The 27640-nt window shown below is 38.9% G+C and overlaps 2 protein-coding genes across 4 annotated transcripts in view; one reads left to right on the forward strand and one right to left on the reverse strand.

Moving 5' to 3' along the window:
* The window catches only part of IL33 (interleukin 33), a 49362-nt gene extending 49026 nt beyond the window's left edge, over positions 1–336 (forward strand). For both annotated transcript variants that reach the window (XM_008996708.5, XM_054256050.2), the window contains one exon: positions 59–336. In XM_008996708.5, coding sequence (XP_008994956.3) covers positions 59–124 — 66 coding nt within the window. In that variant the 3' untranslated portion in view covers positions 125–336. The remainder of the gene's footprint in view (positions 1–58) is intronic.
* The window catches only part of LOC108590293 (uncharacterized), a 249681-nt gene that overhangs the window by 165525 nt on the left and 56516 nt on the right, over positions 1–27640 (reverse strand). The window lies entirely within an intron of this gene.

Raw genomic sequence — 27640 nt, forward strand, 5'->3', positions numbered from 1 at the left:
GGAAGGAAGAGTGATAAACTTGCTTGCTTAGTCTTCTCACTCTCTCTTCCCTTTGCAGGCACCTGCTTCCTCTCCTCTTGTCCTTGGACATCAGACTCTAAGTTCTTCAGCTTTTGGACTCTGAGACTTGCACCAGTGGCCTCCCAGGGGGTCTTGGGCCTTTGGCCTCAGACTGAGGGCCATACTGTCAGCCTCCCTGGATTTGAGTTTTCAGACTTGGACTGAGCCACTCTACCAGCTTCTCTTTTACCCCAACTTGTAGATGACCTATTTGGGGACTTCACCTTGTAATCATGTGAGCCAATTCTCCTTAATAAACTCACGTGTGTGTGTGTGTGTGTGTGTGTGTGTGTGTGTGTGTAACCTGGTTCTCTCCTCTGGAGAACCCTGACTAATACAAAGATGAAACACTTGTTCAAGTTTAATTACAATCCCTAGCACAGAGGATGCTCCCACAAAGAGATTGTGTGAATCAGTGTCCAGTATATTAAGAACAGGGTTGGTTTGCTACTCTATAGGCTGTGCAACTTTGGCAAGGTAAGTAACCTCTCTCAATATCTATTTCTCCTCTGTAAATAGGCAGTACCAAATACTGTAATTTTCTACCTAATATCCACAACCACCACCCTACTGCTTACCAACAGACCCTCATATTTTTACCAGACAACAGTGCACACAACTAAAAATACACTCTTTCCCAGATTTCCACACAGCTAGATGGGATAACCAGTCGGCATAGTTCTGGTAAATAAAATGTAAGCAGAATAATTGTTTAAGAAAAACTTATTTTAAGAAGGCATATTTGACTGGCATGCCATTTTTCAGTCTTTTACCTCTTCTTCTCTTCCTACCTGAGCCATAGATAGGACATTGAATGCAGAGTAGCCAACTTCTGACCATAAGGTGATGAGCATGGGGAACAAAGGCCTACACATTAAAAACAGCAGCAGGGGCCAGGTTAGGGTCACACCTGTAATCCCAACATTTTGGGAGGCTGAGGCAGGCAGATCACTAGAGGTTAGGAGTTAAAGACCGGCCTGGCTAACATGGTGAAACCCCATCTCTACTAAAAATATAAAATTAGCCAAATGTGGTGGTGCATGTCTGTAATCCCAGCTACAAGGGAGGCTGAGGCAGGAAAATCACTTGAACCTGGGAGGCGGAGGTTGTAGTAAGCTGAGATCGCGCCACTGCACTCTAGCCTGGGCGACAAAGCAAGACTCTATATCCAAAAAAAAAAAAAAAAAATGGCAGGAGGGAAAGATGAAAGAATCTTGGTATGGCAGACAATATTGGTGCTCTCCCAAATTCCCTTGGATTGCTTTATATTGGATTATTTTATATCATTTCCACATGTGCCACACGTCCATAACACCACCATCTTCCATATTCTTTCAATATCCAGCACTGGCAGCTCTTGCAAGGATTGCCTTTGTGGTACTGATGCTGCTTTGCCCCCATGCACAGAGAAATGAAAATGTCTATGAGTTTGTATTACTCCCACCAGCCTCACAAGGCTTTTGAAAGCCCAACTCCTCAGTTCTTGGGTAGAATACCTCTGTCTTAATTTCACTCAAAAATTATGGCATGGAGCTCATGCTGAATCTGCCCTGTGCAGCACTTTAACATGAGATCACATTCTTACTTAGATTCCTGTTCTTCCCTGCCTGACTTGCCCTGCCCTGCCCTGACTGCCTTATCAGAATTTCTTGGAAACATTTCCTTAGTAAATCACATTATCATAATCCTTAACTCAGGATCTGCTCCTGGAGAACCTAATGTAAGATACCAGGTCACATGTGACATTGGAGAGCTGCCATATCAATCTTGTAGTACTATCTCCAAACTTGTTGTTGAGAGAAAAAAATAAACCCATGTCTGCTTAAGCTACTGTTGGGTTTTCTGTTGAATGTGACTTAAAGCAAATTTAACCCATAGAAGAGATGATGGTAACACCTGCTTTTTTTTTTTTTTGAGACCGAGTCTTGCCTTGTCACCCAGGCTGGAGCGCAGTGGTGGGATCTCAGCTTACCTCCTGGCTTCAAGTGTTTCTCCTGCCTCAGCCTCCTAAGTAGCTGGGATTATAGACTCAGCCACCACGCCAGCTAATTTTTGTATTTTTAGTAGAAACAGGGTTTGCATCACCATGTTGGCCAGGCTGGTCTTGAACTCCTGACCTCGGGTGATCCACTCGCCTGGGCCTCCCAAAGTGCTGGAATTACAGGCATCAGCCACTGAGCCCAGCCCACATCTGCTTCTTAGGACACTGATAAGAATTTCCTGGCACATAGCAAGCACTCAGTGAAAGTAGCTTAGAAAAACAAACAAACCTGATTGATAAGGAGAACAGTTTTTCTTAGGTACAATTAAAATACAGAAAGATAATCAAATGACTCCAAAACTTTAAAAGAATTTATTTTCTGAGAGATAAAGTAGGGGGCAAAAATCAGAAAGATTAAATCTGGCAGGTATTAATCTATAAAACAAATAGGCATTTACTTATACTTCTTAACATATAAATAGGTTACATAAATTATTTCACATTCATCTTAGTTCATTCAGGCCACGATGACAAAATTAACTGGATAGCTTATAAACAACAGAAACTTATTTCTCACAGTCCTGGAGGCTGGGAAACCCAAGATCAAAGCACTGGCAGATTCACTGAGGACCTTTTTCCCAGATAGCATCTTTTGGTTATAATCTCACATGGCCAGAGTAGCTACCTACCTCTCTGGAGTCTCTTTTATAAGGGCACAAATATTACATTATAAATATAAAAACATTTAATAATAAAAATGAAAGAAAGACTGATAATAAATTATTTTATAAATTTATATAAATTTATTTATAAATTATAATATTAATTTATATAAATAAATTTATATTATAATTTATATATATAATTTATAAAAATTATATTATAAATATTAATTTATATTTTATAATAATTTCTATTATAATATTAAATAATATTTTATAATAATTTATGATATTTATAAATTATTAATTTATAGTATTAAATAGGTCAGAAAAATAGAAAAATCAAAAGCTATATATTGAAGAAAAAGCAATAAAATTGATAAATTTTGTCCAGACTGATCAGGAAAAAAAAAGAGGATACCAATTACCATTATCAAAAATAAGAGACTTGACATAGTAGAGATTCTAAAAATATTAAAAATAGTAAGATGGAAATATTATAGGCAACACTACATCGATAAATTTGACAACCCTAATGAAAACAGACAAATTCTTTGAAAGGCATAAACTACCAAGATTCACTCAAGAAGAAATAGAAAACATGAATAGGCCTCTATCTACTAAGGATATCAAATGTAAAGCTTAAAGACTCATAAGAAAACTTGAACCTTCATTAGTGAATTCTTCCAAACACTTAAGAAAGAAATAATATAAATTCTACACAAACTCTTCCAAAAAAACTGAAGAGGAGGAAGATTTATTGAATTTTTCTATGAGGCAAAACTATGAGTTTTCTAAGAAAACTACAGACCAATGTTTTTCATCAACACAGACACAAGAATTCTATAGAATTCCATAAAACTTTTAGAAGCCAGGCATGGTGGCTCATGCCTATTATCCCAGCACTTTGGGAGGCTGAGGCAGGAGTATTGCTTGAGAGAATGATGCTGTCAGAAACAGAAATGAAGAGATGGGAAACAGAAGTTAGTGTGAAGGAGATAATGAGTTTGTTGGGACAGGTTGAGTGTGAACTGACAATGGAATCATAATATGGAAATACAGGTTAGAAATATAATTGGTACATTTGAAAATCTTGAAGCATAGTTGGTAATTAAACATTAGTTGTCTTCCTCCATCCCTTTATTCAATTCCTCCCTCTTACACTTTTCCACTCATTCTAAAGTAATAGACAGTCCTACTATCATATTAAGTTGTAAATACAGTGTCAATTCAATAATTAGAATGTCCAGTTCCATGAACAGACAAAACTCTAAGCTCAATTTAGCCTACCACAACCTCTGCTGGTTCACTCTGCCCTATGTGGCCCTGCATGGCATGTGGGGATGCTCTTTCCCCACTGTGTATGTATATGTGACTAATAAACCGCTGCCAATCTCATCCTACTGGTGTTGGCTGTTGTACGTTCAGTCATCTCATACTATTTAAGGTAGGTCCTCCCTTCCCTTAACTAACAGGATGGATAGGAAGTGTTCAGAACAGGCGGAAGCCTGCTGCAGGTTCAGGAAGGAGTAGTTAACAGACATCAAGGACTGTCAGACCCCTGATCCTCTTCATTCCTCACTCCACATTGCCTTCCACAATTACCTGCCCAAGATCATCAGCTCCCCGGGTTTTAGCTGCCCCTTGATTGACGGATAACTCTCCAGACCAGATATCTTTCCTGAGTTGCAAGCCAACTGTGCTTCCAATTGCCTATGAGATAGCAGCATTTGGATATGATGCATAGTAACTGACCACCTGGACTTTAGATTATTTCTTTGCATGATTTTTCTCCCACAGCAAGACCTTTTGGGTCTGTAATATCTGAGACCCATAAGGACTGTTTTATCCTGAATTCTGATACCTGCAGTTGCCTCCCTGCCTGTAAGCTTTCTCTTTACCAATCTTTGGACTTTCCTAGTCTTCCCTCCTTGCCTAGGCTGAGGCCCTAAGCTGCTGCTCACTGTTCAATCCTGATATTGAGCCTAATATTTGCAAAGGCTATAGTCCAAAGAGAGGTCGGTATTGTACAACATTGAATTTATCCAGACAAAAATACTCAGGTTCTGCTTAAGGTACATGACATGATCAAAGCTTCCCTAACACAGTGAATCTAAAGAAAAATATGACATTTTTGTTGACTCAACTGCCAATTACCTTTAAGTAGGAGCATTCCAGAAACCACAAAGCAGCCATGGATTATAGGTTACTTTTGTGTTGGGCCTCCATATTAATAGAAGCATGATGGGCAACAAAGAGCATAAACTTTGGTACTAGAGAGATCCTGGTTTTATTTCAATTTCTTCCAGCTATGGGACTTCATTCCTCTCTGAACCTCAGTCTCTTTGCCTATAAAATGGGGCCAGTATATCACTTAGACAGGGATCTTGAGAAGATGGAATAAGAAAATGGCCTCAAGTCCTTAGCACAAGCTTGTATTAGGTCAACCAATGTTAATCCTATTTCTCCTCCTCCACATTCATTTATAATTTAAAACCTAACCAGCCTTTTCCTTTCCACTCAAAAGAGGCCTACTTGTCAAAGAGTCACACTCAAGGAAAACAAACAAAAATAGCTAAGATTCCTCTTACTTAGGCTCAGAGGAAATGGCCAGATGCTCTCTTAGGTCAGAACATTGCATCATTGTATGAGTCCTCAAACAAGAGTGTTTTGTTAAGTTAAACACAGCCAAGAGAACTAAATATGTTTCTACTTTTTGGTACTGGTAATGTGATATTGTGCAATACTGGCCTTTGCTTCTGTTAAAATCATTATTTTACTCCATGATATTAAACAAACAGTTTGGGATTTTGGGATGAGCCTCAGCTGGGACACCACCAGTTTGGCCTAAACAGTATCTCCTCAGTGAGCAATCTTAAGAAATTACAGTAAATAATTTTAAGGAGAACATAATGAACTGATTTAGTAATTCAGTTTCATGCAACTACAACTTATTTAATAGGATTTTTTTCTATTTCTCCCTGTAGTTATCACCAGGACCTGATTACTGGAAACAAAAACAGTAAAGTACCCAATATTTGAAATTCAGCTATTTGGGGCAGCAATCTCTCCCTTGACACTTCAGTTTAAAAGGGGACCAGGAGATGACAGAAAAATCATCTTTCCTTTTTTTGAAGCAGGGTCTCACTCTGTTGCCTAGGCTGGAGTATAGTGGTATAATCACAGCTCATTGCAGCCTCAACCTCCTGAATTGCTGGCATTACAGGCATGTGCCACCATGCTTGGTTAATTTTTTTTTTGTAGAAATGAGGTCTCACTATGTTCCCCAAGCTAGTCTTGAACTTCTGGCATCCTCCCACCTTGCCTTCTCAAATTCTTGGAATTAAAGGTATGAGTCACTGCACCTGGCCAAAAAGTAATCTTTCAGAGGAACACTAACTTTGTAAAGAAAAAAAAAATCCCCTTCTCTTTATTCTTGAAAACCAAAGTGAACAATTTCCCATAAAATCATAAAATATGGCTAAATTTGGGGGGTCAGCCAAAGAAGGACACTAATATTTTATTGCTTGGCTGGTGCCTGCTCTACTACAGGCCCTGCCCAGGGAAGGCATGTTTAGGAAAGAATATGGAATGGTTACAATAACAGTTTTAGAAGCTTTAAAAGATTGTTCGTTCAGTATTTGACAGAATAATTACACCAAAAAAAAAAAAATCATTAAGGACAGAGAAGACTGACAACACTATCAACTAATTGATCTAATGAACATTTATAGAACATTCTACCTAACAACAGCAAAATATATATTATTTTCAAGGCACCTAGAACATTCACCAAGAAACATAAAAGAACTGAAATCTTATTAAGTATGTTCTCAGGCTGGACATGGTGGCTTACACCTGTAATCCGAGCACTTTGGGAGGCTGAGGCGGGTGAATAACTTGAGGCCAGGAGATCAAGAGCAGCCTGGCCAATATGGCAAAACTCCATCTCTACTAAAATACAGAAAAAAATAGCTGGGGATGATGGTCCCCACAACTGTAGTCCTAACTACTCAGGAGGCTGAGGCATGAGAATCTCTTGATCCTGGGAGGCAGACGTTGCAGTGAACGGAGATCATGCCACTGCGCTCCAACCTGGGTGACAGACTAAGTTTCTGTCTCAAAAAAAAAAAAAAAAAAAAAACTATCTGACCGCATTGGAATTAAATTAGAAGTAAGAAAGGAAAGATGTTTGGAAAATCCCCAAGTGTTTGGAAATTAAACAACACTTTTCCATAACTATATACAAAAAAAATCATAATGACAATTAGAAAATATTTTATTTAAATGAAAATAAATTTGTCAAAATTGGTAGCTGTGGAAACACAGCTAGAGTAATGCTTGAAGGGAAATTTACAATATTAAATGCTTATTTTAGCCAAGTCTCAAATCAGTATTATAAACCTCCACCTTAAAAACTAGCAAAAGAAAAGCAAATTAAACCCAAAGGAAGAAGAAAAGATGTAAGTGGGAGAAATCACTGAATCAGTATCTAATTGCACATTTGGCCATTTCTCCTTCCATGCAAAGTGCACAACTAGGTGCACTGCTCAAAGTTCTCCCCAGTGGGAAGATTTCCCTTTACTGCTGTCCTTCAGAGATGTCCTAGAAAGGGGCTGTAGTGCTACAGCTGTCCACTTTTGGATGGTGGCTGGATATCATGCAGAACCATCTGTGAACCAGGCCCTAGTCTTCCTCTGTCAATTGATCATAGGCAACTCCCCATGAGGCCATTGGTGCAGGCTGGTGCAATGATGATGCAATGCTGTTGTGCATGACCCACTGTATGCTAGACAGGTCAGAAAGCACTCAGTTCATGACAGGCAGTTCAGGTCACATGGTGACTGGATGACCTATGATTAAATGTTCCATTTCCACCAAAGCCCAGTAACAGGCCAAGAGCTAACTCTCAAAAGAAGAATAGTTATCTGCAGAAGATGGCAGGGCCTTGCTCCAAAATCCTAGAGGATTCACCTAGGGGTGCCTGCCAAAGGCTCCAAACAGCAGCCCTATGTGCCACTAACACCTCAAGCAACATTGGATCTGCTGGGTCATATGGTCCAAATGGCAGAAGAGCCTCGCACAGCAGCCTGAACCTGTTGTAGAGCCTTCTCTTGTTCTGGACTCCATTCACAATTGGTAGCCTTATAGGTCACTCAATAAAGGGGACAGAGTAACACACCTAAATGAGGAATGTGTCGCCTTCATAATCCAAATAGGCCCACTAGGCATTGTGCCTCTTTCTTGGTTGTAGGAGGGGCCAAATGCAGCAACTTATCCTTGACCAGAGAAGGAATATCTCAACAGGCCCCACATCACTAGACCCCTAGAAATTTTACTGAACTAGAAGAACCCCGCATTTTGGTTGGATTTATTTCCCATCCTCTGGCATGCAAATGTCTCACCAATGAGTCAAGTGTGTTTGTTACTTCTTGCTCACTGGATCCAATCAGCACAATGACATCAATGTAATGGACCAGTGTGATATCTTACAGAATTGAAAAGCAATCAAGGTCTCTCTAAATATGATTATGAAACAAAGCTAGAGAGTTGATATACCCCTGAGGTAGGACAGTAAAGGTATATTGCTGGCCTTGCCAGTTGAAGATCAATTGCTTCTGATGGCCTTATGAACAGGAATGGAGAAAAAGCCATTTTCCAAGTCAATGGCTGCATACCAGGTACCAGGAGATGAGCCTCAAATATGATAAGGAAAACAACCACATATCAGAATCTACAGGATACACATAATAACAGCCATCAGAGAAAAATTCATAACAGCTGTTAAGAAAAAAAATTACCCATGGCATTTGTTTAAACAGTAAAGCAGAATTTATTCAGGACTATTGCAATAGTTATAGGGACTACTACAGATGAGAGAGTGATTGGGTCCAGCTCCAGAAAGAATAAGGAAAACTGGGAATTTATAGTCAAGGAGCAGAGTTGGGGGTAAGAGGAGGTCAGTAGATAGAAAATTACTAACAGGGTAGGGTAGCTAAAGTGACCTAAAAAGATTCTTGCTAATGGCAGGCCAGGGTAATCAAGTATTACCTGTGAGATAGTGGAGAATAAGGAATTTGATCACATATTCAAGGGTACTCAAATATTGAGGGTGGGGGATTCTAGCTAAGCTGAGTTAGCAGGATTCTTGCCAAAACTGGGCTCTTGAGAACATACCTAAAAACAGGGCCTACTTGAAAAAATAGCTGAAAGGAATCTAACTAGAATTTTGTCAAAAAAAGAGTCTTTGCATAGCAAACACTTTTAATCAGCAAAAATAAATGATTGAAGATACATGAATTAAAATTTTAGCTTAGAAAAACAAAAACAAAACAATAAAATAAGCCAAAAGAAAGCACAAGGAAGGGCTGGGCACAGTGGCTCATGCCTATAATCCCACCACTTTGGGAGACCCAGGCGGGCAGATCACTTGAGGTCAGGAGTTTGAAACCAGCCTGGCCAACATGGTGAAACCCCATCTCTACTAAAAGTACAAAAATTAGCCATGTGTGGTGGTGGGTGCCTATAATGCCAGCCACTAGGGAGACTGAGACATGAGAATTGCTTGAAACCAGGAGGTGGAGGATGCAGTGAGCTGAGATCACACCACTTACTCCAGCCTAGGTGACAGAATGAGACTCTGTCTCAAAAAATAAAAAGAAAGAAAGAAAGTACAAAGAAGGAACTGATAAAGATAAAAGCAGAAATTGATGAGGAAGGAAAGAGAAAATTACAGTATACCTAATTAATAAATTAAAAACCGGGGTTTTGGAAAGAACTAAAAAAATACACAATTCACTAGCTAATATGATCAAGAAAAAAACATAAATCACAAATATACAAAATAAAAAATGACAAAATAATTATTGAAAGAATAAATTTTAAAAATCATAAGACACTATTTTGTTGCATACCTCTATGCAAATAAATTTGAAAAACTAGATGGAATGGATAATTTCCTAGAGAAATACAGATTATCAAATTATAATTAGCTTAAACAAACCACTTTCCATAGAAAAAAACATAGAGAAAGTCAGTAAGAATTGCTCCTTACACAAAAACTGGCTTGGTAAGCCTTCAGAGAGCAGATAGTCCCAATGCTCTATAAATTTTTCTAGAGCATTAAAAAAGAAGCAAAACATCCCAAATCCCTTTATAAAGCAGTAGCACTGGTACCTAAACCAGATATACATCATATATACCTATAATCTATATCTATCTATCCTAGAACCAATATATTATTTAATTAGGAAAGACTAGAAGCATTTCCATTAAGATCAGGAAAGAGACCAGATGCCCACCATATCGATTACTATTCAATACTGAATTAGAGATATTGGTCAATGCAGTTAGACAAGAGACATTACTTGGGAGCATAAGAATGGGTAAAGAAGAAGTAAAACTATGCCTACATTCCAATGAAAGACAGTATCCCTAGATGACCCTAAAGAATAATAAAACTAGCTTAAAATTTTAAAAATATAATAAGGTAGCAGAATATAAAATTAAAATACAAAAATCAACAGCCTTCATATATACAAACAACAATCAGTTAGAGAAAATATCACCTGTGATGACAACAAAGAAAACTAAATATTTAATAAGGCCAGTATGAGATGTGTGAAACCTATGTAAGGAAAATTTTTTAAATACTTTCAAAAGACAGCAAAGTAGACTTGAACTAATAGACATTACCTGTTCTTGGATTTAAAAACTAAATATAAATTGTCATTTCTTCCTAGTTTAATTTATAAGTTCAGTACAATCTCAATAAAAATAACATAAGCTTTTCTATGGTATTAGACAAGTTAAAACTACAACTTAGCCAGGCATGGTGGCTCACACATATAATCCCAGCATTTTGGGAGGCCAAGGCAGGTGGATCATCTGAGATCACAAGTTCTGTGATCAGCCTGGCCAACATGGTAAAACCCCATCTCTAATGAAAATACAAAAATTAGCCAGGTATGGTGGCATGCATTTGTAGTCCCAGCCTCTCAGGAGGCTGAAGCAAGAGACCAGCCTGGTCAACATGGTAAAACACCATCTCTAATGAAAATACAAAAATTAGCCAGGTATGGTGGCATGCACTTGTAGTCCCAGCCTCTCAGGAGGCTGAAGCAAGAGAATCGCTTGAACCCAGGAGGCAGAGGTTGCAGTGAGCTGAGATCCCACCACTGTACTCCAGCCTGGGTGACAAGGCAAAACTCCATCCCCCTCCAACAAAAAAAAAAAAAAAAAAAAAAACACAGACAAACTACTACTTACATGGAAAAACAAATATGAAAACTCAGCCAGGAGAATACAAAAAACAAAAAGCAAAGAGGCATACCAGACACTACATAACATACAAATGAAGTCTCTATAACAAAAAATAGTGTGATTCTGATACTTGAATATAAAATATACAAATTAACCAACTGAATAGAATAGAAAGCTCAGAATAGACTTGAGGACATTTGGAAATTAAGATCCGATAAAGGTGACATCTCAAATCATTAGGGCAAAGATGGACTTTTTTTTTTTCTGTTTGTTTGATTTTTAAGTCATGCAAGAGGAATTTATAACTCATAAGATGGACTTTTTAATAGTTATCCTGGGAGAACTAAGTAGCCACTAGAAAAAATAAAATTAGATTCATATCCCACACGACATATAAGAGTAAACTGCAAATGGATTAGGAAACTAGATATAAAATATAAAGCCAGCTGAAACAAGCTTCCACAAAAACCTGCACAAATGTTCATAGCAGCTTTATTCATAATTGCTAAAACTTGGAAGCAACCAAGAAGCCCTTCAACAGATGAATGAAACTTTGGTACATCCAGGCAATAGAATATTATTGAGAACTAAAAGGAAAGCAGCTATCAAGTCACAAAAATATGTGGAAGACACTTCTTTTATTACAAACTAAAAGAAGCCAATCTGGGCTGGGCGTGGTGGCTCACGCCTGTAATCCTAGCACTTTGGCAGGCCAAGGCCAGTGAATTGCTTGAGGTCAGGAGTTCAAGACCAGCTTGGCCAATTGGGAGAATCCTGTCTCTACTAACACTACAAAAAAATTAGCTAGGCATGGTGGCAGGCACCTGTAATCTCAGTTACTCTAGAGGCTGAGGCAGGAAAATCACTTGAACCCAGGAGGCAGTAAACTGAAATCATGCCATTGCATATGATTCCAACCATATGACATTCTGGAAAAGGCAAAACTATGGAGACAGTAAAAAAAAAAAAAAAAAAAAAAATATATATATATATATATATATATGTATGTATGTATGTCACTATTTAAAAATATATATATATACTTTATAGTCTAAAGAGACACACAAGTATTATATATAGTATATAGTTTAAAGAATACCTGTGTGTGTGTATATATGTGTGTATATATATGTATATACACACATATATACATGTATACATACATACACACACACACACACACACACGCAAGTATTCTGATCTCTTCATTTCACTACCTCTCTGGTCTGGTTGAATACCTCTCCTGATATATGTATGTATATATATATACATATATACACACACACACAAGTATTCTGGTCATCTTCATTTCACTACCTCTCTGGTCTGGTTGAATACCTCTCCTGATATATGTATGTATATATATATACATATATACACATACACACAAGTATTCTGGTCATCTTCACTTCACTACCTCTCTGGTCTGGTTGAATACCTCTCCTGTTTACTGCCATGGCAATATGCTTCCTTTACTCTTCTTAGATGATATTTTAATTGTTTATTTCTCTGTGAGAGCAGGCATCACACCAATCATGTTCAACATTTTAGCCCTACCTCCAGCAGAATGTAAGAATATGGTAGGTACTTAAAAATTACCTGTTGAACAAACACAGTAATATGTGAACAAAATAAATCTGTCCTTACACCAGCTGATGACTATATAGCAACAATTCCTAGAACTTCTCTTTTCTCGAAGGGTCTGATTTAAGTCCGTGTTGGAAAAACATAGCCAAGTTCGAATAAGAAAAGTTTCCCTAAAGGTCAGACTGACCCTAGAGTGAGCAGCTAATTTTCTAGTGGCTTGAGGGTCAATCATACCTTTTATTACTTTTCCAAACATACAAGAGAAGCATTAAACACCTTAGTTGAGTTTCATCTGTTAAAATGGTCCAAAAATGTCCCCTGGAATAAAGCATACCAGAGCCCCAGTTTAACATTCAGGTCACTACTGCTGTTTTCTCTCTTTTCTTTTTTTTTTTTTTTTTTTTTTTTTGGAGACGGAGTTTCACTCTTGTTATCCAGGCTGCTGTAGTGCAATGGCACGATCTCGGCTCACCACAACCTCCACCTCCTGGGTTCAAGCAATTCTCCTGCCTCAACTTCCTGAGTAGTTGGGACTACAGGTGCGCGCCACCATGCCCAGCTAATTTTTGTATTTTTAGTAGAGACGGGGTTTCACCATGTTGACCAGGATGGTCTCGATCTCTTGACCTCATGAACTACCTGCCTCGGCCTCCCAAAGTGCTGGGATTACAGGCGTAAGCCACTGCACCGGGCCTTGTTTATTTACCTTGAGATCACTTGAGGTCCGAGACCTGCCTGGCCAACATGGCAAAACTCCATCTCCACTAAATATATAAAAATTAGCCAGGCATGGTGGTGCATGCCTGTAAATCCATTTATGTGGGAGGCTGAGACAGCAGAATCGCTTTAACCTGGATCTTGGAGTGAACCAAGATAGTGCCACTGCACTCTAGCCTGGGCAACAGAGTGAGACTCTTTCTCAAAAAGGAAAAAAAAATCAGATAAATGCTTAGCTCACCTTTCAGCCCCTCTTTTTTCAATATGGACACATTAATATCACAGAGGAGTTTTGTCTTGCTTCCCTATTATTGTTGAGAGCCCTTTTATAAGGAGACTGTCAGATAGCTCTGGTTAAAGGGGACCAATGAGGCCAAGGTTCCAAATATAAGTCTCATATGAATCAAATAGCTTCTTTCTTCCCCATGGGCACAAATTGCATCTGAACTGTTTTCACTCATAATACTTCTGACACCAAATGTGTGTGTGAGGCGGGGGTGGGGGGGTGCGGTTCTCACACCAACCAATTCTCCAACTCTCCAGATACCAAATGGGTGTCCCACAATTCACTTCAGTTTTGACACTAACTACCCAGAGGCAGTATTAGACTCTAAAGGCTTAAGAACTCAGTCTCACAAACCTACCCCCACTTTCAGACATGAGTTACGAGTTCAGGGGTTCACACAACCCCCTCCTCAGGTTCCATAATTTGCTAGAATGACTCAAAAAACTCAGGAAACCATTTATTTGCTTTTACCAGTTTATTATAAAGGATACAGCTCAGAAACAGTCAAAGGCATAGGGCAAGGTATGGGGAAAAGGGGGCAGAGCTTCTATACCCTCTCTGGGAGTGCCATGCTCCCAGCACGTTAATGTGTTCACCAACCTGGAAGCTCTTAGAACCCCATCATTTAGGGGTTCTTATGGAGACTTCATCACATAGGCATGACAGAGGAAATCACTGTCGATTGGTGACTAATTAAATCCTGCTCTCTCCCTTCCCCAAAAGTAGTGGGGGAACTTCCTTTTTGAACATATGACAACTACGCTTTTATTTGTATTTTGTTTATATTACATCTCATTTCCTTTACTTTTTTTAATTTTTTGTTTTCAGCTTTAGGAGTACAACTGGTTTTTGATTTCACAGATCAATTATAGAGTGAAGTCTGGGCTCCTAATGTCACCCCAATAGTGTACATTGGACCCAAAAGGTGATTTTTCATCCCTCATTTCCCCTATCCTCCCTTCTTCTGAATCTCCAATGTCCATTATACCACTCTGTATGCCTAAAAGATACTCTTAGCACTCCAGAAACTCCAAGGGCTTTAGATGCTGTGTGTAAGGAACCCCCAATTTTTAAAAATTATTTTACAGCACCCTAACTTCTACCCAGTTTTGCTAATTGATCAAACAATTATATTAGCAAGAAGCTCTTCCATTATACATCCTATTTGTAGCCCTCTGATATTGCCACGCTTATTCATTTTTTATTTATTTGTTTGTTTAAGATAGGATCTCACTCTGTTACCCAGGCTGGAGTGCAGTGGCACAATCTCGTCTCACTGCAACCTCTGCCTCTCAGGTTCAAGCAATTCTCCTGCTTCAGCCTTCCGAGTAGCTGGGATTACAGGTGCACACCACCACAACTGGCAAATTTTTTTATTTTTAGTAGATACGGGGTTTCGCTATGTTGGCCAGGCTAGTCTCCAGCTCCTGACCTCAGGACATCTGCCCCCCTCGGCCTCCCAAAGTACTGGGATTACAGGTGTAAGCCACCATGCCCAGCCTCAGTTGCTTCTTAATCCAGTCCACCACTCAGGAAATTTCCAAGGATTTTGAGGTCCTTTCCAAGAACCAGGGACAAAAACCAGCCAAATCTCTCATTCCTATTCATATTTTAACCATACTGAAATAATGAAATCACACTTTTCAATATTTTAATAATGTAATGAAATCATACTTTTAAATATTTTAATAACTTAAGAATCTGTTGCTCAGCATTCCTAAAGCACAGTGGTTTAGAAGGCTGTGTGTCTGACTCCTCCAATATTTAACTGTTTGCTTGGGGTAATGCTTTGCATAATATAACAACCTAAAATGTCTCCAATATTTTCTTTCTTTAGAATATGAAACATGACTCCCCTCCCCTGATCCATCTCCCTTTTATCCCCAGAGTTTTCTTTCTTTCTTTTAAAAAACATAGAAATATAGTTTCTACCTGGAATATCAATAAGGAAAGATGAGTAAGATTCAACTCTTTTAATGATGTATACAAAAATCAGGTTTTCTTAAGGGCACTGTTAAATATGTGAGCTACATGGAGAAAATATTCACCCTGACACTGCTGCCTTCACTAGAAAAGCTGTTATGATTTGATGGATGAGAAATGAAAAAGTCCTACAACTACTGCTCTATTCCTTAATTACTGAAGTAGGCTCAGCTATGAGGGAAAAGTAGTCCTCTCAGGCATTAGCCTGTTACCATTGTAGAACAACTGACCACACCCTCCACTAGCCTTTGTGTTCTCATCTTATTAGGGTGTATGTTAGCTTCAAAAGGAAGAAAAGTAAGTGTGCAAGTTAGAGACTGCCAAACTAAGTTCAAAGTCAGTCTTGAAAATGCCTTTAAAAATCTGTCATGTATACTCCCATTCTAGACTTTCCAAAATGCAGATTCAATTCAGCAAATTACTCCTCGTTTATAGCCAGTTGTTGACACTGTACTCTTTATCCCTAAAGGCTTGTGAATTATTTTTAAAGTGGAAGGAAATAGAAGGAACATGACAAACCATGTTAACATTTCTCAAATTTAAGAAATAATTTATTTTGAATTTTCATGTCAGATTAAATGGCAGACACTGTTCATCAACTGTATTACAGGTGGGATAGTCATAATATCCTTCCTCCTTGTTCATGAACAAGGATACACCTTTCAATAAACATTTGAGTTTCCATTTCTTGCTATTACAAACTGCATTGCTATGAACATTCCTGCACTTCCTTCACATGTCTCTCAGTGCAAATGTGCAAGTGTTTCTCTAGGGGTGAAACTGCTGAATCATAGTTGATACAAGCATTTTTATGCCACATTTTTTTCCAAGGTGGTTATACCAGTTTACATTCCCACTCAAAGTATATGTGTTCCTCTTGCTTCATCTTCTTACCAACACTATTTATTGTTAGATTTAATTTTTGCCAGTCTCATGGGTGGGGTAACCAGGTATTATATTATGGTTTTAATTTGCATTTCCTTAATTAATAATATGGTAGAATATTTCAATAGGGTAATTGGCTATTCTGCTTTCCTCTACTATGAAATGCCTAGTCAAGATTTTGCCCATTTTCTATTGAATCATTTTCTAACTGATATATAAAAGTTATGTATATATCCTGGGTAAGGACTTTCTGTCAGTTATATAAATTGTAAATGTCCTTCTCAGTTGTGCCTTGTGTTTTCATTATCTTTGCTATATTTTGGTAAATAAAAATTCTTAATAGAGTTGAATTAATGAATCTTTTCCTTTATGGTTGTCCTTTTATTTAAGAAATCCTCTCCCACTTCAAGTCATTAAGATCTTTTTCTATAACATTGCTAACAATTTCATAATTTTGTCTTTCACATTTAAATCTTAATGCACCTAGATGGGGTGCAGTGGCTCATGCCTATAATCCCAGCACTTTGGGAGGCCAATGCGGATGGATCACTTGAGGTCAGGAGTTTGAGACCAGCCTGATTAACATGGTGAAACCTCGTTTCTACTAAAAATACAAAAATTAGCCAGGCGTGGTGGCAGGGGCCTGCAATCCCAGCTACTTGGGAGGCTGAGGCAGGAGAATCACGTGAACCCAGGAGGCAGAGATTGCAGTGAGCCAAGAGCGCACCACTGTACTCCAGCCTGGGTGATAAGGCAAAACTCAGTCTCAAAAAAAAAACAAAAATATATATCTTGGGCAGGTTGTGGTGGCTCATGCCTGTAATCCCAGCACTTTGGGAGGCCAAGGTGGGCGGATCACGTGAGGTCAGGAGTTCGAGACCCGTCTGAACAACATGGAGAAACCCCTTATCTACTAAAAATACAAAATTAGCCAGACGTGGTAGCACATGTCTATAATCCCAGCTATTCAGGGGGCTGAGACAGCAGAATTGCTTGAACCCAGGAGGTGGAGGTTGCAGTGAGCCGAAATCATGCCATTGCACTCCAGCCTAAGTGACAAGAGTAAAACTCCATCTCCAAAAAAAAAAAAATATATATATATACACACATATATATATGCACCTATAATTTATTTTTATCACATGGATGGATAGTCAAATTCCTTGGCATCATTTATTCGAACATCTAGTCTTTCTCTGCTGATTTGCTTTAAGTTTCCATATATCCAAAGATTTCTTACTTGCTATTCTCTTCCATTAGTCTATTGTCTATCTTTGAACACATAGCTTTAAAAATCCTAATATCCAGGATTCCAGTATAGCCAGCCCTCCAACCTGTATTTCTTCAAAAATGGCTTGTCCATTTTTGATCTTCTGCATTTCCATATGAATTTTAAAATTAGTCTTTGGGCTTAAACACACAATTAAGACTTTGATCAGAATTGCATTGAATTTCATGCTCCTGTGACATTAGCATGAGTCCTTCCCCCAGTTCTACAATTAAGACTCCTAACAATTCATTAATTCAGCCAACAAATACAAGAGCCTAGGATATGGCAAAAGTTATAGTGAACACCAAGGATACAATGGTACAGAAAACAGAATTAGTCCCTGCATTGGTCAAGGCTTCAGAGAAGTGAAAGTTGTGGGAGAGGGACAGAGGGAAGAATAGTAGTATACTAATTGTTTTTCCATTTGCTTTCATTCCATTTTTCATTTGTAAGCTAGGTTAATCATTTTCAAGTCCCCTTGCTTACCTAGTCCTTTACTTCATGTCTTAGTCAGGGGTCTCCAAAGAAACAGAACCAACAGGATATGATAGAAAGAGGGAGGTTTACTTTAAGAAATTGGCTTATGGGATTATGGAGGCTTAGTGAGTTCAAAATTGGAAGAGAACCACCAGCAGGCTGGAGAAGAATTGCAGTTAGAGACCAAAGGCAGTCTGCTGGCTGAATTCCTTCTTGCTCAATCAGTCTTTGTTCTATTAGAGCTTTCAACTGATTGGATGAGGCCTACCCCCATTATAGAGTGTACTTTGCTTAACTCAAACTCCACTAATTTAAATGTTAATCTTACTCAAAGAAATCCTCACAGAAACATCCAGAATAATATTTGACAAATATCTGGGCATTGCGGCCCAGCCAAATTGCCGCATACACTTAACCACCTTCTTTTTGAGAAAAGGTCTTGCTCTGTTGCCTAGGCTGGAGAGCAGTGGCATACTCATGGCTTACTGCAGCCTTGACTTTCTAGGCTCAAGCAGTCCTCCCCCTTAGCCTTGCTAATAGCTGAGACTACAGATGTGCACCATCATACCTGGCTAATTTTTGGATATTGTGTAGAGACAGGGTTTCGCTATGTTGCAGAGGCTGGTCTTGAACTCCTGAGGTCAAGGGATCCACCTACCTTGGCTTCCCAAGTGGTGGGATTACAGGCATGAGCCACTGCATCCAGTCAAATCATCACATTTCTTACCCTTTCCTCGCTTTCCTATATCCTTGAATCCACTTTTCTTTTTTATACAAAAGAAGAACTTGCATAGAAGAGGAAAAATGGATAAAAAGAATATGTGTCAAGGACATTCCATCTGATTCCTTCTTTTTCTTCAAGTTTAAGCCATGAGGAAGGGTTCAGCTCTTCAGCCTGCCAACTGACCCTGAAGTTCCTGCAAGTAGCATTGTGTTCATATTCACCTCCCTCAAAACCTCCTAGTACATGCATAGATTATGCTGCCAACCTTGCTGTAGCTAAAGAAAACAAATCTTATAAAACAGAGTGTTTCTTAGGAGATAATAAATGCAAAGTTGTTTGCAGTTTTTGTTTGCTTATTTCAAACCTGAAAGGGCCCACATAGACTTTCCATGCTAAAAGAAATTTAGTTTTCAACCTGGAATAATAGAAATAATAGAAACTAATTAATTAAAGTCCTATAAAATAAGAATCTGAAAAACAAAAAACGAGAGGGCTCTTTGGGGGATACTGGGAATATATGTGTATTTATTTGTTTATTTATTTGAGACAGAGTCTCACTGTCTCACCCAGGCCAGAGTGCAGTGGTGCAATCTCAGCTCACTGCAACCTCCACCTCCTGGTTTCAAGAGATTCTCCTGCCTCAGCCTCCAAAGTAGCTGGGATTACAGGTGCCCACCACCATGCCCAGCTAATTTTTGTACTTTTAGTAGAGACAGGGTTTCACCATGTTGGTCAGGCTGGTCTCAAACTCCTGACCTCAGGTGACCCACCTGTCTCGGCCTCCCAAAATGCTGAGATTACAAGCATGAGCCACTGTGCCCAGCCTGTTTGTTTTTAATTTTTTGTAGAGACGAGGATCTCCCTATTGTTGCCCAAGCTGGTCTTGAACTCCTGGACTCAAATGATCCTCCTGCCTCAGCCTCTTAAAGTGCTGGGATTACAGGCATGAGCCACTGTACTAACACTTGTTTGTTTTTCTAAATCTCGCTGGGATTACAGGCATGAGCCACTGTACTAACACTTGTTTGTTTTTCTAAATCTCTCTTTCACACAAATGAAAAAAGATATATACCAAATAACAAAGTGTATCCTGCTTGTAAAATCATATAAAATAATTTCTTCAGGATGGGCATAAAACTCAGCTTATACACAGACCATAGCAATCTACAGAGCATTATAAGATTAGTGGGCAACAAACCAGAATTCACCTTGGCTCAGTTAAGAGTCCACCATCAGAAGAGTTTACACTACCATCTAGTGGTTCATTTAGTGAAAAGACATTGTACTCTTCAAAATGTTTCAACTAAATAAGTAGGAAATCTCCTGAGAAAAAACAGGCTAAGATCAACAAAACAAACACTTAGATATATAGTAGGCCATGGTGGACAGACTATTGGATTAAAAGCCTCAAATTTGACTTCTAGCTCTGAGATCTATTATTCACAGCTGTGTGATTTTGGACATGTAATTTTACCTCTTGCAGCTTGTTTCTTATTTGTTAAATGAAGTGACTGCACTAGATTGGCATTTCTAACATAGTAAGTAACATATTAGCCAAAATTAATATAATAGATCATGACCAGATATTTAAAAATTTAAATAGAACAAAAAAATCGAGTACATCTTCAACAGCCCTTTATATTAAAACCTTTCAATAAACTAGATATCGACGGAACATATGTCAAAATAATAAAAGCTTTTTACAACAAACCCACAGCCAATATCACACTGAAGGGCAAAATTTGGAAGCATTCCCTTGGATATCTGGCACAAGGATTCCCTCGCTCACCACTCCTATTCAATACAGTATTGGAAGTTCTAGCCAGAGCAATCAGACAAGAAAAAGAAATAAAGTATATTCTATTAGGAAAAGAGGAAGTCAAACTGTCTCTAGTTGCAGACGACATGATTGTATATTTAGAAGACCCCATCGTCTCAGCCCAAAATCTCCTTAAAGTGATAAGCAACTTCAGCAAAGTCTCATGATACAAAACCAGTGTGCAGAAATCACAAGCATTCCTACACATCAGTAACAGACAGAGAGCTGAATCAAGAGCGAATTCCCATTCACAACTGCTACAAAGAGAATAAAATAGCTAGGAATACAACTAACAAAGGATGTAAAGGACCTCTTCAAGGGGAACTGCAAAGCACTGCTCAAGGAAATAAGAGAGGATACAAACAGATGGAGAAACATTCCATGCTCATGGTTAGGAAGAATCAATATCATGAAAATGGCCATCTATACTGCCCAAAGTAATTTATAGATTCAATGCTATTCCCATCAAACTACCAATGACTTTCTCCACAGAACTGGAAAAAACCACTTTAAACTTCACATGAAACCAAAGGAGAGCCCACATAGCCAAGACAATCCTAAGCAAAAAGAACAAAGCTGGAGGCATCATGCTACCTGACTTCAAACTATACTACAAGGCTACAGTAATCAACACAGCATGGTATTGGCACCAAAACAGAGATATAGACCAATGGAATAAAACAGAGGCCTCAGAAGCAACACAACACATCTACAACCATCCGATTCAAAAACAAGCAATGGGGAAAGGATTTCCTGTTTAATAAATGGTGTTGGGAAAAATGGCTAGCAATGTGCAGAAAGCAGAAACTGGACCTCTTCCTGATATCTTACACTAAAATTAACTCCAGACGGATTAAAGATTTAAACATAAGACCTAACACTATAAAAACCCTAAAAGAAAACCTAGGCAAAACTATTCAGGACATAGACATAGGCAAGAACTTCATGACTAAAACACCAAAAGCAATGGCAACAAAAGCCAAAATAGACACATGGGATCTAATTAAGCTTCATAGCTTCTGTATAGCAAAAGAAAGAGTCATTAGAGCAAACCGGCAACCAACAGAATGGGAAAAAATTTTTGCAATCTATGCAACTGACAAAGGGATAATATCCAGAATCTACAAAGAACTTAAACAGATTTACAAGAAAAAAGACAAGCAAACCCATTCAAACGTGGGTGAAAGATACAAACAGACACTTTTCAAAAGAAGACATATATGAGGCCAACAAACATATGAAAAAATGCTCATCATTGCTGGTCATTAGAGAAATGCAAATCAAAACTACACTGAGATACCATCTCATACCAGTTAGGATGGCAATCATTAAAAAATCTGGAGGCAACAGATGCTGGAGAGGATGTGGAGAAACAGGAACACTTTTACACTGTTGGCGGGAGTGTAAATTAGTTCAACTATTGTGGAAGACAGTGTGGCAATTCCTCAAGGACCTAGAAATAGAAATTTCATTTTACCCAGCAATCCCCTTACTGGGAATATACCCAAAGGATTATAAATGTTTCTATTATAAAGACACACACACATGTATGTTCACTGTGGCACTGTTTACAATAGCAAAGATCTGGAACCAACAAAAATGCCCATCGATAACAGACTGGACAAGGAAAATGTGGCACATATACAGCATGGAACACTATGCAGCCATAAAAAATGATGAGTTCATGTCCTTTATAGGGACATGGATGAATCTGGAAACCATCATTCTCAGCAAACTGACACAAAAACAGAAAATCAAACACCGCATGTTCTCACACATAGGTGGGTGTTGAACAATGAGAACACATGGACACAGGGTGGGAAGCATCACACACTGGGGTCTGTTGCAGGGGCTAGGAGAGGGACAGTGGGAGTGGGGAGAATGGGGAAGGGTAATGTGGGGAGAAATGTCAGATATAGGTGATGGGGATGGAGGCAGCAAACCACATTGTCATGTATGTACCTATGCAACAATCCTGCATGATCTGCACATGTACTCCAGAACCTAAAGTACAATAAAAAAAAATGAAAAAATAAACCCATCCAAAAGTGGGCAAAGCATATGAACAGACACTTTACAAAAGAAGACTTATATGAAGCCAACAAACATGAAAAAATGCTCATCGTCACTAGTCATTAGAGAAATGCAAATCCAAACCACATTGAGATACCATCTCATGCCATTTAGAAGGGCAATGATTAAAAAATCTGGAGACAACAGATGCTGGAGAGGATGTGGAGAAATAGGAACACGTTTACATTGTTGGTGGGAGCGTAAATTAGTTCAACCATTGTGGAAGACAGTGTGGCAATTCCTCAAGGACCTAGCAACAGAAATTCCATTGGACCCAGCTATCCCATTACTTGGTATATACTGAAAGCCCAAAAAATGTTCTATTATAAAGACACCCACACACATATATTCATTGCGGCACTGTTTACAATACCAAAGACCTGGAACCAACCCAAATACCCACCAGTGATAGACTGGACAAAGAAAATGTGGCACATATACACCAAGGAATACTATGCAGCCATAAAAAAAACTGAGTATATGTCCTTTGTAGGGACATGGGTGAATCTGGAAACCATCATTCTCAGCAAACTGACACAAGAACAGAAAATCAAACACTGCATGTTCTCACACATAGGTGGGTGTTGGACAATGAGAACACATGGACACAGAGTGGGAAGCATCACACACTGGGGTCTGTTGCAGGGGCTAGGAGAGGGACAGCAGGAGTGGGGAGGGTGGGGAAGGGTAATGTAGGGAGAAATGCCAGGTATAGGTGATGGGGGGATGGAGGCAGCAAACCACCTTGCCATGTTTGTACCTATGCAACAATCCTGCATAATCTGCACATGTACCCCAGAACCTAAAGTACAATAAAATTTTAAAAATCAAGTACATCTGTTACTATGGATCATAGCTAAAAGAGTTGGAAAGCCTCTACGGTTCCTATCAACTCTAAAATTCCATGTTTCTATGAAGGATGGACATTGGTTCTGCCTCAGGGTGCTAATATAGAGATCGTAGCTGCCTAGTTTATAGTCAGATATAACCTAGAACAGTCTGCTGATCAGGGGTGATATCTTTTATTTCTCTCTTATAATAATTCAAAAAGACTCCAATAAAAATAGATGGAAATATTTGTTTGCCTGGTTGTGTTTACACATTTTGTTTTCTTTTCTTCCTCCAGAGACTACCACCAGTCTTTCTAATGCAATATTTCTCAGAACATGGTCCAGGGACCAACTGCCTCAGATTCACTTGGAGTGCTTCTTTAAAATACATATCCTTGGTGGAGAGTTTCACTGCGGGCACAGCTCAACCCAGGACGGTGCAGCTCCATGAGGGAGGGGCGTTTGCCATTACGGAGGCAACCCGCCCCTACTGAGGTACACTCCCATTGCTGACGCAGCCTGACATTGCCAAGGCAACCCGCCGCAACAGAGAGACTCCGCCACAGGGCGTAGCCCGTGGCAGCAGGACGGAGACCGCAGCAGCAGGGCAGAGCCTGCAGCAACAGAGCGGACCTCACACCAGCAGGGCGGAACCTCGGCCTCCTACTCCATCCATGTTGCTGGAAAGGATATGATTTCATTCTTTTTTATGCCTATGTAGTACTCCATACTGTATATGTACCATATTTTCTTTATCCAATCCACTATTGATGGGCATCTAAGTTGATTCCATGTCTTTGCTATTGTGAACAGTGCTGTGGTGAACATATGAGTGCATATATCTTTTCAGTAGAATGATTTTCTTTTGCATATATACCTAGTAATGGGATTGCTGGATTAATGGTAGATCTGTTTTAAGTTATTTAAGAAATCTATAAACTGTTTTCCACAGTAGCTGAATTTACATTCCCATCGCCAGTGTATAAGCATTCCCTTTTCTCCGCAGCCTTCTTAACATCTGTTGTGGTTTTTTTTTTTTTTTGACTTTTTAAGAATAGCCATTCTGACAGGTGTGGGATGTTATCTCATTACAGTTTTGATTTGCATTCCTCTGATGATTAGTGATGTGGAACACTTTTTCATGTTTTTTGGCCATTTGTATGTCTTGTTCTGAAAAGTGTATGTTCATGTCTTTTTGCCCATTTTTAAACAAGGTTATTTGGTTTTTGCTTGTTCAACTGTTTAAGTTCCATATGGATTCTGGATATTAGACCTTAGTCGGATGCAGAGTTTGTAAATATTTTCTCCCATTCTGTAAGTTGTGTGCTTACTCTATTAATAGTTTATTTTGCTGTGCAGAAGCTCTTTAGTTAGGTCCTACTTGTCAATGTTTGTTTTTGTTGAGATTGCTTTTGGGGACTTAGTCATAAATTCTTTCCCAAGACTAATGTCCAGAATGATGTTTCCTAGGTTTTTTTCTAGGATTCTTGATGGTGTGAGGTTTATATTTAAATCTTTAATCCATCTTGAGTTAGTTTTTGCATATGGTGACAGGTAGGAGTCCAGTTTTATTCTCTATATAGCTAGCCACCTATCTCAGAACCATTTATTAAAACAGGAATCCCTTCCCTGTTGCTTATTTTTGTTGAAAATTGAGACAAGACGACATGGCCTTGATGTTTATGTTTTCCCACCCCAAATTCATAGGCTAAAATCCTAACCACAAGGTGATGGCATTGGGAGGTGGGGCCTTTTAGTGGTAAGCCCTCATAAATAGCTAAGTAAGCCCCAAGAGAGCTTGTTTGCCCTTTTTACCATGGGAGGACACAGTGAGAAAGCAGCATTCATAACCCAGGAAATAGGCCTTCACCAGACAATGAATCTACAGATAACTTTATCTTGGACTTCTCCACCTCCAGAACAATAAGAGATAAAATATTGTCAAGCTACCCAGTTTATAGCAGCCCAGATGACTAAGACACAGGATTGAAAGTTATACTACCCACACATAACACTTTCCATGCTGCTGGCAAGGATGGTGATAGAATACTAATTCCTGTGTTCATTAGTATCATACATGTCCCAGGAAAATACTAGCATCACTCCAAAAGAAATTCACCAGCATTTTCTAGAGGTTCCTCTGCTTTCTGATACATTAAAATGCTAACTTCCAGATTTGAAAGAAAGTATTTTTATTACATGCTCTACTTCCATGGTTTGCGTGGACTATAGAGAGATGATTAGCAACCACTGACCTAGAACTGTGCAGATTTTCTGATAGTGGTAGGCAATGTGCTTGATGTCTCCACCTATCAAGGGGACAATGATGGTATGGGTTGATTCAGCTAAAGATTTGGATCTGGGCAGATTTTCAGTTTCTTGCCTGCAGACTATAATGCAAGAAAAAACGATGAGCATCACTCTATCGAAACAACTGTGGAAAAAGGATTCGGGAAAAATGATAGAGTAGGAAGCACAAGGAATCTGTTTCTCTACTTAGACAACAATCGAGCTGGCAAATCAGTGTGATGTAACAATTTGGGAACACTAGGATATATTGAAGGCTTGCAACTTCCAGGAAAAGGCTTGAACAATAAACAGTAGTTGATTTCAGTACTCTGAACACAGTACCATCTACCCATCCTCAGCTCTGTAACGGACAAATGTGCACATGATTTTGGAATAACCTGTACCTAGCTTGTGAGAGCCAAGGTTGGCAAAAAGGACCCTGACTTCCAGATATTAGAGATCTTTGCTCTGATCGATCATTGATTGCTGCTTCTGCTCACAGAGGTACAGACAAAGAGGTGGGCATCCATTGTTGTTGTACCTATCCCCATTGTGGCAAGCCCCTCCCACTAGCTGAAGTGACGTCCAAGAGAGGTAAAGGGCCAGTGCTCTTTTTTCTTCCTTTCATTTTTCTCTTTCTTCCCTTTTGGAAGCCAGACATTCAAAACAACTGCATATACGGGAGAAATTAGAAAGTAATTGTGCATACCCAGGGAAAAACTCAGAAAATACATGAAAAGACCTTAAATTTATATTTCAGGTTAATTTTTAGAACTGAGATAGCCTACAACAACAACAACAAAATAACAATAAACAAAAACAGTTAAAAAAAAACACTAAATTCTGGGAAATTGGAAGAATCTAATTACCAGAGTTACCATGTTACTAGATTCAAATGTCCAGTTAAAAAAAAAAACCAGAAGGCACACAAAGAACAGGAAAGTATGGGCCATTCAAAGAATAAAAATAAACCAGGTTTTCTGAAAAAGAACACATGGCAGATATAGTAGACAAACACCTTAAAACTATCTTAAAGATGCTAATAGAGCTAAAGAGAGAGGTGAAGAAAAGAAAATTACACATGAACAAAATGGAAATATAAATAGAGATATAGAAAACCTAAGGGAAAAAAAAGAAATTTTGGAGTTAAGAAGTACAATAACTGAAATGAAAAATTAACTGGAGGGATTCAAAAGCGGATTTGAGTAGACTGAAGATAGAATTAGTAAATCTGAGAAAAGAAAATGAAAATTATTCATGTAAAGAACAGAAAGAAAAAACATTGAAGAAAAGTGAACAGAGCCTAAGGGACTTATAGGACACCTTCAAGTGGACCAACATATACAATGTGAGAATTCCAGAAGAAAAAGAGAGAGAGAGAAAAAAATGAACAGAGAGTATATTTAAACAAAGAACGGGGCTGGGCGCAGTGGCTCACACCTGTAATCCCAGCATTTTGGGAGGCCAAGGCAGGTGGATCAAAAGGTCAGGAGTTTGAGACCAGTCTGGCCAATACGGTGAAACCCCCATCTCTACTAAAAAGAAAATACAAAAATTAGCTAGACATGGTGGCAGGCACCTGTAGTCCCAGCTACTCGGGAGGCTGAGGCAGGAGAATTGCTTGAACCTGAGAGGCAGAGGTGGCAGTGAGCCAAGATCGCACCACTGCACCCCAGCCCAGGTGACAAAGTGAGACTCCATCTCAAAAAAAAAGAAAGAAGAATGAAAGAGAGTG

This window comes from Callithrix jacchus, chromosome 1, assembly GCF_049354715.1.
Source record: "Callithrix jacchus isolate 240 chromosome 1, calJac240_pri, whole genome shotgun sequence".
Classification (NCBI taxonomy): Eukaryota; Metazoa; Chordata; class Mammalia; order Primates; family Cebidae; genus Callithrix; species Callithrix jacchus.